At 43.7% G+C, this 21165-nt stretch overlaps 1 protein-coding gene across 2 annotated transcripts in view; it reads right to left on the bottom strand.

Moving 5' to 3' along the window:
- Nucleotides 1-17468: 17468 nt before the first annotated feature.
- FAM114A2 (family with sequence similarity 114 member A2) overlaps nt 17469-21165 on the bottom strand; it is a 40136-nt gene continuing 36439 nt past the window's right edge. For both annotated transcript variants that reach the window (XM_083181732.1, XM_083181733.1), the window contains exon 14: nt 17469-20984. In XM_083181732.1, the coding sequence (XP_083037858.1) occupies nt 20898-20984 (87 nt within the window). In that variant the 3' untranslated portion in view covers nt 17469-20897. The remainder of the gene's footprint in view (nt 20985-21165) is intronic.

The following is a 21165-nucleotide window of genomic DNA, read 5'->3' as shown; positions in this document are numbered from 1 at the left end:
CACACCGTGATGCTCCATTATACATATGCCACACCGTGATGCTCCATTATACATATGCCACAATGTGAAGCTCCATTATACAAATGCCCCACAGTGTGATGCTCCATTATACATATGCCACACACACAATGCCCATTATACATATGCCCAACAACGTGATGCTCCATTATACATATGCCACACCGTGATGCTCCATTATACATATGCCCCACACCGTGATGCTCCATTATACATATGCCGCACACACTGTGATGCACCATTACACATTTGCCACACACCATGATGCCCATTATACATATGCCACACACCGTAATGCTCCATTATACATATGCCACACACCATGATGCCCATTACACATATGCCACACACCGTGAGGCACCATTATACATATGCCACACAACACGCACCGTGATGACGATTATGCCTATGACCCACAAAGTGAAGCTCCTTTATACATATGCCCCACACATTGATGCTTATTAAACATATGCCCCACAAATGATGCCCATTAAACATATGCCCCACACATTGCTGCTCATTAAACATATGCCCCACAAATGATGCCCATTAAACATATGCCCCACAAATGATGCCCATTAAACATATGCCCCCCAAATGATGCCCATTAAACATATGCCCCCCAAATGATGCCCATTAAACATATGCCCCACACATTGCTGCTCATTAAACATATGCCACACACATGATGCCCATTAAACATATGCCCCACACCCAAGGTGTGGGGCATATGTTTAATGGGCATCATGTGTGTGGCATATGTTTAATGATCAAACATATGCCACACACATTATGCCCATTATACCTCGAGGCTCAAGCAGTGGCAACCGAATTTTTACCTAAACCAGTGCTGTGATGCAGGACTCGATCAGAGGCTGTGGCGCAGGACTGTGTTATTTTGCAGAGGCGCTGCTGTGGCGTCTCCAGCAAGCCCGCGAAATCATACGCTGGGGACGTGCTCGGGACGTCATTAGGTCACGCGGCATAAGACCTGCCGCAAAGCGAGGAGGGGGTCACAGCCGCAAAGTCGCGGCTACACAAAGCGGATTGAAAGCGCCTTTAAAGCAGTGTCTGACCTCCTGCCGCCAAACAAGGAGCCTCATCGCGGCAGGAGGTCAGCAGAAAGGCAAACGAGCTACTGTAAAACAGCAGGCGAGCTACCCGTCGCTCGCGAGCGACGGGTTGGCGAACCCTGGTCTAGAGACTGCCTGGGAGGCTGCTATATTGAACCACCCCAATGACCTATGAATCTCATGGGTCCACTGGAGTTGCCCCAAATCCCCAAAAAACCCGGTTCAAGTCAGATTGTGCCAGGCGTCTGTATCTGTAGGAGGTCCTTAGGTCAGTAGGGTGGCATGGAGACAAAAGCCAGCCACAGAGAAAAAACAAAGGGTGACATTCTATGGGTTGAGATTTGTGTTTTTTGGCGATTATTAGTAAAAAAAATGGCAACATCGCATTTTTCCTTGAAATCGCATATTTAATAGGATGTGCTAAGGGCGGGATATTGCATATTCTATGCGTACTGAAAGTGTTGAAAAAAATCGTACTTTTATCGTATCCATACAGGGCCGGCGCCACCACTAGGCAGCTCTAGGCATTTGCCTAGGGCGCCGGCACCTGGAGGGCGGCAGTTCGCCCCTCACCCCCAGCACTGTGGTACCTGTGTAAAAAAAACTTCCGTCCCCGGCGTCCCTGCTGAGTGCTGGTGCGTGCAGCGGGTGTCCATGCCGCCGGGGGAGCCTGCGGCGCTGTTGTGTATAAGCTTGTTGCGCCCGGCGGGGTCCCTACAGTGAATAGAAAATAACTAGCGCTATGCGCGTGGCGGCGCGGGAAGCGCTAGTTATTCCCCCCCCCCCCCCCCGGCACCGGGGCGCCCCCACCCCGATTCGCCTGGGGCGCTCCGGTGCCGGCCTTACATCCACATGTTTTCGTACAGAAAAGTATACAAATTGCTCATTTAATGGGATGCGTTTTTCGAAAATCGCACTTTTAAGGTGTCTAATAATCGCACTTTTTTCAGACCAGGTTCTGTTGGGCGATTTGGCCATGGATAAGCATTTATGCCAAATATGCATTGAAATGACATTAATGGACAAAACTTCCTTTGGTTAAGGACTACATTATTTAGTCCCCACATTATTTGACATATGTTTTACATCTGAAATTTGCTTAAATTATTATTAAACTATTTGACACATTACAACTGGTGCAAAATCTGTGGTATGTAGGCGTGGCAACTAAACTACCAGTACACCAATGTTTTTGGGCCACATACATGTTAAGCTACTAGAAAGAATGTTAAAGTGTTGATCAAGGTCAGCAGTTGTGGAACTACAAGGCCCAGCATTATGACCAATTTGAAAGTAGGAGCAGGCAATTTTTTTTGTCTGACCTTGCTGGCCTATGTAGTTCGACAGCAGCACTTTACTTAGCATAACAATACAAGCGAACATTACAGTTTAAAAACATTGCCATGTATGTTTAAGATTGCATGTGGTCACACTTACCAGCTCTGGGTGGCGTTGTCGGCCTATCGGTATCTGCGACGTGCATGCCAGGCAGGACCTCAGGGGGTATGATTCTTTTTAGCTTGACCTCATAGGACAGCAGACAGTGGTGGGGCTTCCTCCGCCAGTCTTGGTGGCCTCCTAAACTCCGTGGCCATTTTACTTTTGAGGTGTCTCTTTATGTCGTTGAACCTCTTCTTGACATTTCTGACAAGGCGCTTGTGGTGACTTACAGCGTTCACCGCCTGGGTGATGTCCTTCCACATAGCCCTTTTCCACTGTGCAGTGGTCTTGTGGTGACTTTTCCCCAGTAACCGGTCAAACAGGGGGTATGATAGCCCGGACAAGAGCAGCATTCTCCTCGTACTCCTCGCGCCCCCCCGCAATTCGCAGACACCCCCCACCTCCCCCCATTCACGGCAACCCCACGATTAAATGGCACATGCAAATCACTGACATGGCTATGGTCGACAATGAAAAAGGTTGACATGAGCTTTTGAAGATTTATTTTTCACTTTTTGAATGTTTTCATATTCATTCTCATGTGTCGACATGGACACCAATGAAGTGCCACACTTATGTCAACATTTACATGTGTTGACCTTTCTGTGTTGATTTTTTTCTTGTGGCAATTTTTTTCCAGTGACAACTATGTGCACGTCAACCTAGACATCATCAACCAATTCTTCGTATAATATATAACACCTGTTCTGTTTTACTGTAGGTGCTTTAAGTCAGATCTTTTACTGCTACTATTACTGTTTATGTAAATGCATTCTGAATGACAGCAACATCCTACCATCCTTTTACAAGAATATATAACCAACTAGGTTGATTCATCGCGCCCCGTGCCCCCCCTCCCGCAAATCGCGGACCCCCCGCGCACCCCCCTCCCGCGATTCACGCCCCCCTCCCACGATTCACGTCACCCCCGCGCACCCCCCCTCCCGCAATTCGCAACCCCCCCTCGCGCGATTCACGCCCCCTCCCGCGCTTTGCGGACCCCCGCCCTCTCCCGCTATTTGCGGACACCTGCACCCCCTCCCTCCCTTGATTCACGGCACCCCCCATGCCCCTCCCGCAATTCACGGCACCCCTAAGCCCCTCTTTAGTCCCCCGTATACTCACACACCCCTATCACTACCCAGCTTCCTGCTCTCCTGAACCGTAACTTCCATCACTGGGGAGTCGCTGACGCTGTTTTGCCCACATGCCCCTATCATGCCTCATAGCCCAGCCTCCGGCTCTCATGCACCCTAACTCCCACCCAGTAGGAGGAGACACTGACTCAGGGCCACCATCCTGTACTGCCACGCTGGACCCTCACCCACTGGCAGAAGCTGCACAGTATCTCCCACCCTCCTCTTTAGTCCCCCTTATTCCCACACACCCCTATCACTACCCAGCCTCCTGTTTTCCTGTGTCGTGACCTCCGCCAGTGGGGAGCCGCTGACTCAAAAACACCCTATTATACTATTGCACACACACACACCTAAACAACATGCACACACAGCCCCCCCACCCACAAATGTCACTGTACCATCCACACTATCAATGTACATCTTTCTCTGTAACCGCTTTTTAATTAAACAAAACAATACACACCCCCTTCCACATCATATGCTCTCTATTTAACACATTTCACCTATAACTCAAGTTGCAATACAGGCATCTTTCATACAATTCTAAACATATTTCTCACAATACAAACGTTCACAAATTAAGGGGGCACAGCCCCTTACGACGGTGTGAAGAGCGCCCGTAGGGCGCGATGAATCACCTAGTTATTCTATAACTCTATGAGAGGCTAAATGGAAGCTCAGACACAAATGTCCTGATACCCAATTAATAAAAAGCAAGGACACCATATTTTAATAATAAAATTGTTTATTAAATATTTTGCACAATACACAAATATGTCACATGTTTGACAGTTTTTAACTATACCTAATAAAGCAATGTCATTTTAATATACACTTCACTCTCTTTTTCTCTGTGCGCCAACAAAAAAAGACATTCTTCCCTATCCATTTTTTCATATTAACCAGTGTCTTTGGCTGCACCCCCACTGAGAGCAACGGATTAAAATTGTCTCATTTGGGGCCCATACGAGTGCTGTAGCACTGGCCAGTGCAGATATATCCCCCTCCCCTTTCCCCCATTATCGTTTGCTTCTGTTTGTCCACATATATTATGATTGGCAGCCACAAGCACTGGTTTTGCCTGTTACATTGACCATAAATAATATGAATTGATCCTGGTCCACCAACCCAAGGCACCCCAGGGTGCCTCGGCACACAGTTTGGGAACCACTGCCCTAGAGCATTACTGTGGGGAAAAAGGTAAAGCCCTAATACTAGTTCCTGCTCCACTGGAGCTTACAGATTTATTACCATCCAAATCTGTTGATGCGGATGTGCTGTGATAATATCGGCCCAATCCGCAATGCAATAACTGAGTGATTAGATGATCGCATTGATGTATCAATTATTGCCTGCAGAGACAGTGTTGGTCAGAAAGCTATGTCCCTATGATGCCACTCTGCAGCAAAATTGGGGTAATTGGTGCCTCCTTTCCATCATCATGATAACCCCCTGTGACCCCCCCCAACCCTGATCATACTTACCAGAACCCAGTGACCGTAGCTCCTGGAGGTCTGTCTGTCATCTGGGCTCTCTGCTGCTAGGACATCTGATCTCTGGCCACATTGGTGCATCACTTTATTACATCTGGGGACACAGGATCAGCGGGGACTTCCCATTACCGGTAGCCCACACCAAAACACAGCTACCAGGTGGGTAGGGTTACCACCTCATCCCTTTTAATTCTGGACACATATTAATTACACAGGTTCTGTGGCTGATTAAAACCAGGTGAAATGGAGTCTTGTAGTCAGCCAGCCACAGAACTTGTGTAATTAATATGTGTCCAGAATGAAAGGGATGAGGTGGTAACCCTACGGGTGGGTGGCGGCCTTGCGCTACTCATTTCTAAAGAAAGGAAAAGTATTGTCATGGAAGTGGCACTGTCAGGAGAGGGCACTCTGGGACTTGGTAAGCTGCGATCTTTGGTAAATTGCAATCTGCGCAGCTTACCAAGTCAACCAGAATCACGCCCATTAACTGTAATGCCTGCTAACACTAAAGGCCCCCATAGTAGCCCGATCTGAGCCGATTTGACCAGATCCCGATGGATCGGGCACCGAACTCTGCAAAAATCGGATGTGTTTGACATCTGATCTTATGTCCTGCACATAAAATAAATATTATGTGCAGCCATAAGTAGAACATTGTGTTTTTTTAGCACCTGCAATATATCGCAACTGATGCAGAGGGACTTCGGAGCGGGACGTCAGGCACCAGGCAGCGGGATGCAGATTGTCGGGTGGTGGGGGCAGACAGACGGCTGATGAATTTTTAAAAAATCCAAACAAATGAATAGGCAGCCACTGATTGGCAGAGAGAGCTCAGCTTCCTCCACCTTCAGCTCCCCGGGAATATTGCATGTGATAAATCACATTCGATTTATCACATGTAAAAAATGTGTCAAATTGTATGTGAGCCCTCCTGGGGAGCTGCCAGTGAACTCAGGTCTGATTAATGTATGGGGGCCTTAACTCTACAACTAGCCCTAAAGTGTACTAACTGTAATGCATGCTAACACTAACTCTACCACCAGACTTAACCAGGGGCGTAACTAGCACCTTATGGGCCCCATAGCAAAATCTTAACATGCCCCCCCCCCCCCATCATCACTACAATAGGAAATAGCGTGATTAGACAGAGGAGAAGGGGGTGAGAGTGTTCTCGTGTGTGTGTGTGTGTGGGACGGGACGGGGACGGGGGGTCAGGAGAGAAAGAGGGATGTAGAAAGAAAGAGGAGATGACAAAGAGGTGATAGAGGTTAGCCGGAGGGGGAGGGGTGGCGAGAGCAGGAGAGAGGTAAAGAAAGAGGAGATAGAAAGAAAGAAAGAGAGGATAGATGGGGGGGGAAGAGGTGAGAGGCGGGGAAGAGAGCACAAGAGAGAAAGAGGGGAAAGCAAGAGGAGATAGTGTAGATGGATTGCGAGGGGGGGGCAGGGGGGAAGGGAGCAGGAAAGAGAGAGACAGAGAGAAGAGACATGGTAAGGGGGGAGAAAAAGAGAAGGTGGAGGGAAGAATGAGAGAGAGTCTGGGGAGGGAGAGCGAGAGAGAGCAGGGAAGAAAAAGGGGAGAGGGTTAGGTGGTGGGGGACACCTGCATCAATTAATAATTGGCATCCCCTTACTCCTCCAACCCCCAAAGCAAACTGTCCTGCCCCCCCCCCCCCCCTCCAGTATAATTATGATACCTCCAGCAAAGGTCTTAATTGGACTTCCCACATTGGCGAACTATCTTTCCACTTGCTACAACTTGGGCCACCAGCTGAAACAACTTTCTGGGATACCACCACCTGCCTATTGAGGTATTTGAATTTCGCATAATTGTTGAGGACTACCCTACTCCAACTGGGGTTTACACCCATCCTCCAGCGTGATTACGATCCAACAAGGTTTATGACCCTAAAATCATACAGCTACAGCTATAGGACGTACCCACCAAAAATTAAACACATGCAAGTATGTTCCAATAAAGGACTACAAAAACAGGACTTCAGAGACCAATAAGTATCTAACCCACCATTTTTTAACAAATTGCTTTTATATATTTACTGTACTTTATTGAATTACAATTAATTGTTCCCCCCCATATATATGTTTTTTATACCATTAAGTGTTTATTTGATTGCATAATACCCATTAATAAATAACACATATTACTTTTTACTCAAATGAACCAATTGATCCATTCTTATAGCGCTCCACCTTGCTTTTTGTTAATTGTATATTCCATAGGGGTTTGACGCCCCCTAGTAGGAGCAGCTCGACCAACCACACTATTAGGCGCCTGCTAACTTTTAGCCGCAAGGCTACCAGTTAATTCTTTTAGCATTTGGGGAAGGCCTCCTCGTTAGTGCTGGGTCTCTGACGCAGTTATTCTTTTGCATGCAGCTTGGTCTCCCACACAGTGACAGCGCCAGCAGCAGTACAGGGCTTGCGAGTTTCGCGCTGAGGCTGGTCAGTAGTAGTGACATTGAGCCCCAGTAACAACAAATAGGTGAGCGGGGAATGGAGGCTGGATCAGCGGGACTGCCTTCCTCTAAATTGTGGTGAACATTGCTGCCGGGGGGGGCATGGGAGGGCGCGAATCCAGACGGGACGCTACTTACTTTGCCATACGTTATATGACACACAATCTATTGTGTACGGCGGTTTATGCACCAAATGTATACTCCAAGCCATTCTTCCTGAAATTGATATCTTTACTTGCACCCCATTTAGATAGCCCAATAATTGTGGATGGTGACCTACAGTAAATGTGATCACTTCCCCAGTCCTAGATAGACAAATTCCAAATACGAATAGAGGCAAGTTGCCTAGATTTGGAGTCCAGTCCCTTGCTTCCAAAATGCAGCTGCTGGACCTCTGGAGGGTTTTACACCCTACCAAGAAAGACTTCACATGCCTACCTGCATCCACTCGTGAATTGTCTAGAACAGACTATTTACTTACCTCTACTTCTCTTCTGCCTGCAATTGAGGAGTCCAATATAGAACTGATTATTATATCTGATCACACTGTGGTGTGGCTCAAATATACATTAGGGAGAGAAAAATCCAATTATATAACATGGAGGTGTCCATCCTCTCTATCCATATCCTCAACACTTTAGGAGAAAATCTTGTCGGCATGGGACTTGTACCATTCTGACAATTACACCATCTTGCAATCAGATCGTGTTCTTTATTGGCAGGCCTCAGAGGAGAGAGAGGAGAGATTATCTCTTTCACTACTGCCCAAAACGTAAACTGACCCAAGATTATGTAGAGGCCCAGCAAAACCTTACGGATGCCTTTCAGAGGTTTAAGGTTTGAGGTTTACACCTACCCCAACATCTAGACTCCAATACACCAAAACCCGAATTAAATATGAGGATCTCTTGGTGAAGATGGTGGCTTAGTATTCGGTACTTGTGTACTTTCACGGCTCCCATCGCATGCCATATGTAGTGGCACGCGATGGGATGCGATTTTTGCAGTTTTTAAGCATTTTTTAAAAAAATCGCATGCGATCGCATGCAATTTTTAACAGAAATGCATCCAAATGCATTGAAATTAGTATCAAACATGTTCAATGGCCCCCAAATGTCATTTTTCAGGCTGTACCACCCCCACTATCAACGCGAACCCGAAGCGTGGTGAGCGCAGCGAGCCCGCGAGGGGCGGCGGTACGCATCCTACGACCTTTTCATACCCCCACTATCCACGTCGGCGTGGAGCTAAGAATAGAAAGTGTGGCGAGCGCAGCGAGCCCCGCGAGGGGACGCAGACACCTGTGAAGCCCGCGAGGGGACGCGGATACCTGTGAAGGTATCCGTGTCCCCTCGCTGCGCTCGCCATGCTTCGGGCTCGGTGGCTCACTGCCCTCGCCACACTTTCTATTATCAACTCCACGCCGACGTGGATAGTGGGGGTATGAAAAGGTCGTAGGACGCGTACCGCCGCCGCTCGCCACGCTTCGGGTTCGCGTTGATAGTGGGGGTGGTACAGCCTCAAAAATGACATTTGGGGGCCATTGAACACGTTTGATACTAATTTCAATGCATTTCTGGTAAATCACATGCGATTTTTTGCTATGCGATGGACATCGTGGGAGCCGTGATTGTACACAAGTACCTAGTATTCTTTTAAGAAAGACTTTCGTTTCCACAAGTTTGGGAACAAATCTGGGAAACTGTTATCTAACCTATTACAAGGACAAATATCTCCCTCCACTATTCACCCCTTAAGAAACCTGACTCCTCCCTTACATGTACCAACACGGAAATAGCCCAGGTTTTACATACATTTTATGAAACTCTTTATTCCAAACCTTTCTCAGATACGACCCAACTAGCATAATTTTGGGAAAACCTACCATTACCCCGAGTGCCCCCTGAGATGCGATCAGTCATTCTCTCACTGCAGATATTACATATCAGAAAGTTACAGATGCTATCTCTAATCTTAAACCCAACAAGGCCTTAAACCTGGTAGAGACCTATCTGACCCAGCATTTTACAGACCAATATCATTGCTAAACTTAGACAATAAGTTGTTAACTGAGATTCAGGCTGAGCGACTTAAGCTAATTGTCACTATATTAGTACATAGTGACCAGGCGGGCTTTGTGATGGGATGGCAACCGGTGACAAATATAAGACGGGTCTTATCAGTTGTCTGTGATTCTTAGTGTGCTGTGTCAAATTCACCCAGAGCAATTCTATCTCTCGATGCTGAAAATGCATTCAACATGGTACACTGGGATCATTTATTTAATACCCTTCTCTGCTTTGGCTTCCCGCCCCTTTTGTAAATTGGCTTAAAACCCTATATTCGGGATCCTCCTCCAGAATCTTATGCAATGGTAATGTATCTGAACCCTTCCCTATCTTACGTGGCACAAGACAGGGTTGCCCTATGTCCCCGCTCCTCTTTGCAATAGCATTAGAACCTTTAGCAGTAGCTCTTCGAGAATCCCCGCTCTACCAGGGGATAAATATGAGGGGTGTGGACATGAGGGTTGCTCATTTTGCAGACAACATATTTTTGTCTCACCCTGAGCATTCCACCCCAGTAGCAATGCAAAAATACAACAATTTGGTAGCTACTTAGGTTATAAAATTAACGTGAAAAAATCAGAACTCTTAACCTTATGTGGACAAAAACCTAGCTTTACCGATTCCCTGGACCTTCAATCTATAAAGATACAGCCCTCCCATATTAAATATCTGGGGATTCAGATCAAACACATAGTAGACCTTCTCTATAAACTTAATTTTACCCCAGCTATTAGCAAAGCTAAACTATCGACGTAGACGTGGCATGATCTCTCCCTCTTCTTACTGGGTAGAATTGAAGAATTGAAGTGGTCAAGACTATTGTTTTCCCATTAACTTACCTCTTACAATTACTCCCAATTAAACTTACCTCCCAGGACACCAAGCAATTGATGCAGATATGTACGAAATTTATCTGTACGTCCGGCAATCCAAGAATTTCTGTATCTAAGCTCCAATTGCCAAGAATGGTAGGGGGCCTAGGATTACCGAATTTATCGCTCTATTCCAAAACTTTGTCTAGATATGCTATGGACTGGCTGCTGGAATCTAGTAAATTTACTGTATATGCACTTGATTGCACGCTCTTTCATCCCTTCACCCCAGCAGCTTTACTCCATACACCCAAATCTTACCTCCCTAAGCACATCCTTCACCATATTATGTTTCAAGATACAGGTCGAGTATCCCGTATCCGAATATCCGTTATCCGAATTATTCCGAAAACCAGACATTCCAGAAAGTGAAAAAAAATATTTTTTTTGCTAGAAACTCACTGGGGACATTTGTAACAGCATCACTGGGGACATGATATGTAACTGGCACTATATATGTGCAAGACAATGATTGCTTGGCATTCAAATTCAGTGCTGAGATAGTACACACATTTTGTTTCACGTTTGCAAACCTTGTTTTTTGAACAAATAAAATATATTTGTGTGTATTTTATGTGGTAATAAAATATATTTGTGTGTATATTATGTGTTTATACAGAAAAAATGGGGGGTCAGTTACCTAGGTAACTGTAGGGGCGCCTGTATGAGTGGCTTCTGCTAGCGGCTGTCAAAAAAAGGGGGTGTCAATCCCTATGGAAAATATACAGAAAAAAGTGGTAGACTGCGCTCATTGATGACAGACTGAGGAATTAAAATTGTAATTTTTTAATTATACAAAATAGCATGCTGTAATAAACATATAAAAATACGAGGTACAAAGTACACAATATAAAAAAGGGGAGGGGAAAGGGTAGAAATAATTGAAAATAGCTGCGTCCACTGTTAGAGTGATATCACCTTGGTTTGAGTCCACAGTCCAGTGGGTAACCGTTGAAATAAGGAGTAATTGGATATATCCAGAAAGCTGGCTGCGGCGGTACTCAAATGCGGTTTTTCCTTCAGATTGTAGTAGGGGGTAGCGATCCTCCCAACTTGGATAAGAAATAACGGTTGAGTGTCCGCTGGAAGACCCTGGGTGGGTATTAGACAGGCGGCTTGCCCTCAAGAGGTGAGTGCCTCACTCCAGGTCGAGGCCAGTGATGGTAAACAGGTGAAAATCTCCAAACGGTTTTCAGTGGGAATGGATGGCAGTGGCAGGCAGCGTTTTGTGGTGGGCAGTTAGGAGCCTGGGCCAACGCGTTTCGCTGCACAGAGCAGCTTTTTCAAGTGTTTATACAGCATAAATGCAAGATACTGCAAAATACATCATTGAAATATTAAAATATTCCGAAATTCGGAATAATCCGTTATCCAAAATTCTCCTGGTCCCAAGCATTTTGGATAAGGGATACTCAACCTGTACTTACAAGGTGATCTACATGCAAATATCTCAATATATATCCTTGTCATTCTACTTGGCTACCTATTTGGGGTAACCTCATGTTCTCCCCAGGGATAGACAACCCCACTTTTAGACATCTCTACAGCAAGGGGCTTCGAATTACATCCCAAGTGTTCGACCCAGGTGGCCTATTGCTTAGCTACGCTCAATTGAAACTTAATTATAACCTAAACACGCTGAGCCTTTTTCCTGTAATGCAGTTGCTTCACCATGTAGCATCTATCCCACTAAAATGTCCAAGTTGTATACCATCTGAAAAACTGTACTCCATTATAGATATATTTAATAAATCTAAATTTAAAATTAAATGACTACAGTATATGGCAAACTTATCTTACTTTCCGCCTCTAAGCTGAAAGAACAGATGAGGATGCAATGGCTTGGTGATGCACCTTTATTGACCTCTTGCGATGCACTTTTTAAATATTGCAAAAATACAATTCGTATATTGCAATCAGCCTTGATGCAGGAAAACTCATTTTGTGCCTGAGGAGCCTGGCTGCTGCTTGAAGTGTGGTATGGTTTCGGCAACCTTTTTCACAATATATGGACCTGTGGGCACATTAAAATGTTTTGGCGTAAGGTCATAAATGACATTTCTACCACATTGGATACTAAGGTGCACTTACATCCACTCCCCCTTCTCTTTGCCAAATTTGAAATATGGGAGTTATTGACTTCCCAAGCTAGAAACATTCCCTTCCTGACTATATTGGCTACTTCCGCAAAAAAAATGATAATGAAGTGCTGGCTCCTTAGAACGTCCCCCTCACTGATTACACTTCTCCAATTTCTAACTCGTATCATGAATTATGAAAAATATTATGCCCACATACACTCTGATGTAGGCCAATGTGTGTAGATCTTCTTGTAAATTATTTGGTTTACACTTCTGACCATACTGGACTCATATATATACCTGCAGCGACGCCAACTCGAACTTGTTAATAATTGTGTGTACCTCTACCATGGTTATACAAAATAGGATGCATATATGCAGAAAGAAGGGGGTTATAGGAACTGGCTACCTGTTGGCGCTAATGCAGCCTTGAGTCTGTACTAACCCACAGCTATCACCAAATAGCAATATACAAGAAAATACAATACAACAGAATTTGGGATTCCAGGCTTCTAAGGCGCAAAGATCGATAGTGAGACTATCAGATGGCGACGTTGCTCTTGGTCTTGTCACTATTCTGAGTGTTCGTACTCGATGGAGATATACAAACAGAACAGAGATGGGGAGAAAGCCAACTGTTATGTGTTGTTCCTCATTCCAACCATAAATAAACGTAAGAAAAAATAAAAAATGAAAAAATTGATGGGCGTACCCCACTCACGGTATTGGCGGAGGGGTATAAGCACGTAGCGTTATCTTTAAGGACCTTCAAATTCTTTCACGTCAACCTTTTATTCTCTCCGTGTATGTGCATACAGGTGAACAAATAAACAAATTATATGTGTTAGTATGTGTCCTTTACTTAGTTCCTAGAGTAAGAATTCCAGGAAAACGGAACAAAAGTTATTTTGTCCTTTTTGTGGGCGTACCTCACTCACCAAGTAAACGGTGGGGGTACACCTATAAAGGTTTCTTTGTGAAAAAACAGTGAAACAATTGAGACAAGATGGGCGTACCTCACTCACCAAGTAAACGGTGAGGGTACACCTATAAAGGTTTCTTTGTGAGAAAAAGTAAAACAATTGGGACAGGATGGGCGTACCCCACTCACGGTATTTCAGATGGTGAACAGGCCCGTAGCAGGTTCTTTGTTAGACGTCCTCTGTCTACTCAGTGAGTTGTGGAAATTCTCATCCAATCGACATAAATAAAGTGAAGCACATATACAATGTGTAAAATATTTTTCAGTGTTAATCGAAACAGATAATTGACTCTGAAAAGTGAATGTGAACTGGGGGCGTACCACAACTCACACTGTGAAGTGCTGTTTTAAGTGTATAAAGGTATCTTTACACGTAAGAACCATAACCCTCCACCTTGTGCGACAAGAAGGGCAGTAAGTACCAGGGGATTTCTTCTAAAAAGGAGGAGGACGGAGATGTTTGTGCGTACCAGACTTACGATTCAGTAAGTCTTGAAACTCTCATAACGGTTTCTTTGGTCTTGTATTTCTTATACCAGTATCATCATTGGGTCCATTATGAATGTATGCCCAGAAAAAATGATGAATATAATTAGCCGTAGAAAGTCCACTCAAAACATCAAGAAAAGTCCTTGCCAGGTGTTTTTTTATAAAGGTAAAAAAATTCTTTATTCCAAAATCACATCCTCTGTCCCCATGACAGACAGATGTACCATAAAAACAGGGGGGTACAACATAAAGACCACATACGGTCACACTACAAATAGGAATTTCCAGGGAAATCCAGAAGCATCAAGATAAAATTCTTTAAAAACAAAAATACTTGAAAAAAGGCAAATACGTACATCCAATGTTGGGGTTCCTTGGTATAGATGGTGATGGCTGCTCACACTCCACACTGGCAGTCGACGCGTTTCGGTGTGTCAACACCTTTTTCAAGACATGCCTGTGGGGGGTGTGAGGCCATCCATTTATACCCTGAGCAGCCTGTTAACCTTAACAGGAAGTGATGTCACAACTATTCGTGTGCTCCTCACTTCCCGTTTACCAAAGTACAAAGTTATTAACATCCATGATGTATCCGATAAAAAACAGTTTTGTATAATAAAAACACCAAAAAACAATATACAAAATAAGTGTAAAGTCCGATTTACTGATGATGTCCTTCTACAAACACTTCCGGGGCAGACGGTCGCCATGACAACCTTCTTGGCATCGTTTGTTTTGTGACCTAATACCTGATGATCGGGGTATAGTAAAAGATCGTGGGAAGGACTCTGTCATATGCTCTGCGTGACGCTGTTTACTGGAACGCCAGAACCCGTTTGCTGTGAGAAGAACTGTTGTTTTGCTGCCTCCGGCTGCTGGGTCGCAGCTTATGGAAGTACGAGCGGGTGGGAGGTGGCGTCGCGTCATTCTGGGCTCGGTCACCTGGTGCATATGACGTGCATCACTATTTCCGGTGGTTGGAACGCAAAATAAGAAAAAGGGGAAGTATATCCGGCTGGTGATCCGCAAGTTGCAGATGCCAGTTCTCGCTGTCATGGCAACCCGTCTCCCTGCAGAATAACACAAAATATAAAGTTAGACAACGGCACATTTCTCATATTACATTACCAATCCCACTATGGATAATTTAATAAAGGTTAACAGGCTGCTCAGGGTATAAATGGATGGCCTCACACCCCCCACAGGCATGTCTTGAAAAAGGTGTTGACACACCGAAACGCGTCGACTGCCAGTGTGGAGTGTGAGCAGCCATCACCATCTATACCAAGGAACCCCAACATTGGATGTACGTATTTGCCTTTTTTCAAGTATTTTTGTTTTTAAAGAATTTTATCTTGATGCTTCTGGATTTCCCTGGAAATTCCTATTTGTAGTGTGACCGTATGTGGTCTTTATGTTGTACCCCCCTGTTTTTATGGTACATCTGTCTGTCATGGGGACAGAGGATGTGATTTTGGAATAAAGAATTTTTTTACCTTTATAAAAAACACCTGGCAAGGACTTTTCTTGATGTTTTGAGTGGACTTTCTACGGCTAATTATATTCATCATTTTTTCTGGGCATACATTCATAATGGACCCAATGATGATACTGGTATAAGAAATACAAGACCAAAGAAACCGTTATGAGAGTTTCAAGACTTACTGAATCGTAAGTCTGGTACGCACAAACATCTCCGTCCTCCTCCTTTTTAGAAGAAATCCCCTGGTACTTACTGCCCTTCTTGTCGCACAAGGTGGAGGGTTATGGTTCTTACGTGTAAAGATACCTTTATACACTTAAAACAGCACTTCACAGTGTGAGTTGTGGTACGCCCCCAGTTCACATTCACTTTTCAGAGTCAATTATCTGTTTCGATTAACACTGAAAAATATTTTACACATTGTATATGTGCTTCACTTTATTTATGTCGATTGGATGAGAATTTCCACAACTCACTGAGTAGACAGAGGACGTCTAACAAAGAACCTGCTACGGGCCTGTTCACCATCTGAAATACCGTGAGTGGGGTACGCCCATCCTGTCCCAATTGTTTTACTTTTTCTCACAAAGAAACCTTTATAGGTGTACCCTCACCGTTTACTTGGTGAGTGAGGTACGCCCATCTTGTCTCAATTGTTTCACTGTTTTTTCACAAAGAAACCTTTATAGGTGTACCCCCACCGTTTACTTGGTGAGTGAGGTATGCCCACAAAAAGGACAAAATAACTTTTGTTCCGTTTTCCTGGAATTCTTACTCTAGGAACTAAGTAAAGGACACATACTAACACATATAATTTGTTTATTTGTTCACCTGTATGCACATACACGGAGAGAATAAAAGGTTGACGTGAAAGAATTTGAAAATCCTTAAAGATAACGCTACGTGTTTATACCCCTCCGCCAATACCGTGAGTGGGGTACGCCCATCAATTTTTTCATTTTTTATTTTTTCTTACGTTTATTTATGGTTGGAATGAGGAACAACACATAACAGTTGGCTTTCTCCCCATCTCTGTTCTGTTTGTATATCTCCATTGAGTACGAACACTCAGAATAGTGACAAGACCAAGAGCAACGTCGCCATCTTGTGCAACGTCGCCATCTTGTGCAGAAAGAATTAGATTTGGTTGGAGTTTTTCTTCAAAGTGAGATCTATATTGCAGTGTAAAAAATAAAGCAGCCAGTATTTACCCTGCACAGAAACAAAATAACTCATCCAAATCGAATTCTCTCTGCACATTTTACATCTGCCCCCCTGCAGTGCACTTGGTTTTGTCCATCTAATATGGATTTTGTCAGAAAGAGTGAACTAGAATAAGGCCCAGAATGAGCAGTGCAATATATTCCATACCATACTGTGGTCTGTTATCTACAAGCAAAACTAGAAAGATCTGATATCGAGTAGTACCCCTAGAAATGCTTACTGTACTAATTGTTTTCTCTACATTTGAGGTATAATCACCAAATTGTCTATCTAGACCATGGGTCCTCAAACTGCGGCCCTCCAGATGTTGTGAAACTACAAATCCCAGCATGCCTTGCCACAGTTTTGCTATAAGGGAGTTTTAAAACTGTAGCAAGGCATGCTGGGATTTGTAGTTTCACAACATCTGGAGGGCCGCAGTTTGAGGACCAATGATCTAGACACATGCACTGCTATGTTGTTGTTGTTGTATAACAGACTGGATTACATCCTTTGATTTCACTTGTATTACTTGGAAAACCCAGTAAATATATTAGAAAAGATAAAAAAGAAGCCGCCCGTGAATCGTGACATTTATTTAATCCCAATAGCAGTCCGCCATCTTGTTTAGAGAAATAAACACCAAGGCAACTCAATAAACAAGTTTATTTAAGGTTATTTATCCATACAAGTAACTGATTTACATACAGAAAAATACAGATTTTACTCCTGAGCTATTGGTAAGTTTCTAAAATATATGAAAGCAGAATTGGGGTACGACAGCAGTATAATGAGACCCTGTACTGAGATCATTAGGCAAGGACTAGTTATGTTTCCTTCATAGCACGTTGCATGGAGATTTCCAGCAGCCTCCCCTGGCGTGTATGACTGGCTGCCCCCTCCCGATGCCACTGGTTTTAGGGTCATACAATAAAAGGTCCAAAAAAACAATGCTTTGCTTCAGACACATATAATAAATAGGTCACTTTTCAGAATGTGGTGCTGCTTTTAAGATGCAGATTATAGAATGACAAAGCAAAATGTAAAGTTGTTCCCACATAATTCTGATTTTCTCAGCACAGAGTTGTTCTTGAAACATGTTCTAGAACTATCCTTTCTTACATTGATCATCTAGCAGGGTATAGTGAAAGTCTGAATATCCCAAAGTGCTGGAAATCCTAATCACATGGAAGGACCAGTAAGCAGAACAAAAGCAGTCAAAGTACAGCAGTTATGCTTATCACTAAATCAGCTAGAAAGAAATATCTATAAATACTCTTATGCTGTTAGATAAGAAGCATACAGTATCACAGTATTATGAAGTAATTACTTTATTTATCTAAAAATATGGACAATTATTTAACCACAAAACTAAACTTATTTGTGCAGCCCACAAATGATGTGCAGCCACTGCATGCAGCCCACAGATGATGTGCAGCCACTGCACGCAGCCCACAAATGATGTGCAGCCACTGCACGCAGCCCACAAATTATCTGCAGCAACTGCGCGCAGCCCACAAATGATCTGCAGCCACAGCGTGCAGCCTACAAATTATCTGCAGCCACAGCGTGCAGCCTACAAATTATCTGCACTGGCTAATCATTTTACCCAAGTCTGTAAAATAAAAACAGCGCTTTGGCGCAAGCTTTAGGGACAGTGGGGCAGATGTATTAAGCTTTAACAAGAGATAAATCCAAGGGTGATAAGGAGAGATAAACGTCCAGCCAATCAGCTGCTAACTGCGATGTTACAGGCTGTGTTTGAAAAAAAGTCAGTAAGGAGCTGATTGGCTGGATGTTTATCTCTCCTTATTACCCTTGCATTTATCTCTTGTTAAGGCTTAATACATCTGCCCCAGTATTACACAGCGATACTTTTTATAATCTAACGTATATATACATTTGGTCTTAAAGGAATATTGGCAGTTTTCATCATCAGAAAATTGGTTTAATAAAAAGACAAACATAGACAGTACATCTTTTTACTTTCCGAAACCCAGGACTAATGATACCTGATCTGAATCTTACAATCTGCCTATTGCCTGTACAGAATATGGCGACAAAATTGTATTGGAGCATATTTATCTATAAACTAATGCACTCTATAACTAAACAGTAACCTGTGGCATCCAACTGCATTGGCTTTCATGGTGTATTCTCTAACAGAAAACTGTCAGCTGCAGTGTGATTGGCTGCCATTTATTATAGCATCTACTCCTGCAGTTATTGGAGACGCAGCTCTCCTGCTACATCTGGAACAGATTAAGGTTTCCAGTCTATCATCTGTCCTTTGCATACAATTGTACACACTTCCCACCTTATAAGATGGGTAAGATGAGTTTATTTACACATATATTAACAGGAAACATTTACATTTAAAAGACTGAGCTAAAACCACAGAATGGAAGGATGTCCCCCACATATTTTTAGCAGAGGGATAATGTGATGTTTGCATCTGGTTATTGCTGGAAACGCACTGATATAAATGTTCCAATACCCCACCCTGTGTTTTATAACCAAGTGAAACACACAGTATTAGCAAAGACTAGGCTTCGGAACAGATTATACCTACAACTAACATCTCTAAACATTTGTTTTGGCTACAAGTATTATATTCAAATGTAGACATTTGTGTCCTCATAGAAGGCTGATATGTACATATACAGGTAGACGTATGGCTGGCATTCTACCGTCCAGAATTATGGCATCGGCTGCATTTTGGCCACGGAAATAACCTTACATTTGATATCGCTTATAACATTACCCTAACCCGACAGTTGTAGTGTGAAGACATATTTAGAATCGTTTAAATAATATCTGCATAACTTGTTAATCTACAGGTCATCACTATAAGAGAGTAGACAGTCAGTTCCCGGAACCTGCGCAATAGATCTGGCAGGTGCCAGGACAGATGTATGTGCACAAGCTGCAGTGAGTGCAAGTGCATAAAACACCAGTTTCCATGGACTGCATAGGAGGCAGCCAATAGAAGCCAGTTAGGGCTGCATGAAAGGCAGGGGAGTGGCTTCCTTCCGGTCTGGCAGTCCCAGAGAAAGAACACCCCTCCCGATGGAACTGCCTGTGACTGACAGATAGAATTTTCAATAGGAAGTCACTCCCAGTCACAGACTACATCTGCCTCACGGTCACTAAAGAGAGGTGGCGGGAGGCTGCAGGACTGCAGCCCATTGGCAAAATCCCCCACTAGAGTCTGTAGTTTATAGTCTGCTGTTGCCATTATTGTCCTGGAACTCCTCGGTGACTTCCAATGGTGTTACAGTGTTCCCGCTGTTATTTCATACAGAAGTCATGACAGAACCAATTGTAAATAATATAGCAATGTTGAGGTTCTAGCTGGGTGCACTTCTATCACCTTAATAGTGACTGATTTATCTGTACAGCACAATTCCTAGTCCAGTTACAGTTTCTAAAGAACTGTATATGATAATATAAAACAATGCACAATCTTTTCACAGCCAGTAATGAAAGGAAGGCCTTGAAAAACCCAAAGCAACACCAGACAGACAGCAAACACCAAAGTTAACCATTTCTTTGAGGTCTTATTGCTGTATATCAGAAGCAGGCATCATGTGGCTTTCTAACTGCTATAGAACTACAAGTCCAAGCATGCCAATCCAGTCCTGGAAGTATGGTATGCTGGAACTTATAGTCCCAGAACACTTGTGAGTCACAGGATGCCTATTCCTTTTATACACAGAATAGGTGGTTCGGCAGCAATCCTCACCCTGACTCGAGGTGTATGCTGTGTTCTACGCCATATCAGCTATATGCTAGAGTACTAGACACGAATGAGTCTTGTATTAAGACAAATGCATCTTTCCATCCCTTTAAATATCGATACATGAGAAAAAGTTTTTAGCAAAAGAAAAAAACAAAACAATATATAACGAAGTTCTGTCTGCCGCCTTTACTCTGGGGTTTGGTTATTGCACTTTAGTATTAGAAACTACATTAGATTTAGCACATAACAAAACAAAAGGGTTTTACATTTTTCGGAACGTCAGGGACAGACTTGGATAATACAACTGTAAAGAATATAATCGGCCCAAATACTAAACGATTACGTCCTGCTCTGAATGTGAGAGATTTCAAGTACAGGAAGCAGGAGCTGGAACGCATCTTGAATATAGGAAGCGCTGTTTGATGCCTGGAACAGAGAGATACACAGAAGAGACGGATTTAGATCTCATAGGGGCCATAGGCAAGATACTGGTTGGGGGCCCTCCTCCCTCAGACAAGCCATAGCACTAGATTTCTACCACTAATTGCAGCCAGCATCGATAGAGTACATTGGCGTGTGCACAGTCTACTGATAAATGCTCAGCTGC

This window comes from Crinia signifera, chromosome 4 (assembly GCF_055691185.1).
Source record: "Crinia signifera chromosome 4, ASM5569118v1, whole genome shotgun sequence".
Lineage (NCBI taxonomy): Eukaryota > Metazoa > Chordata > Amphibia > Anura > Myobatrachidae > Crinia > Crinia signifera.
This window is presented reverse-complemented; position numbering and strand designations above follow the sequence as displayed.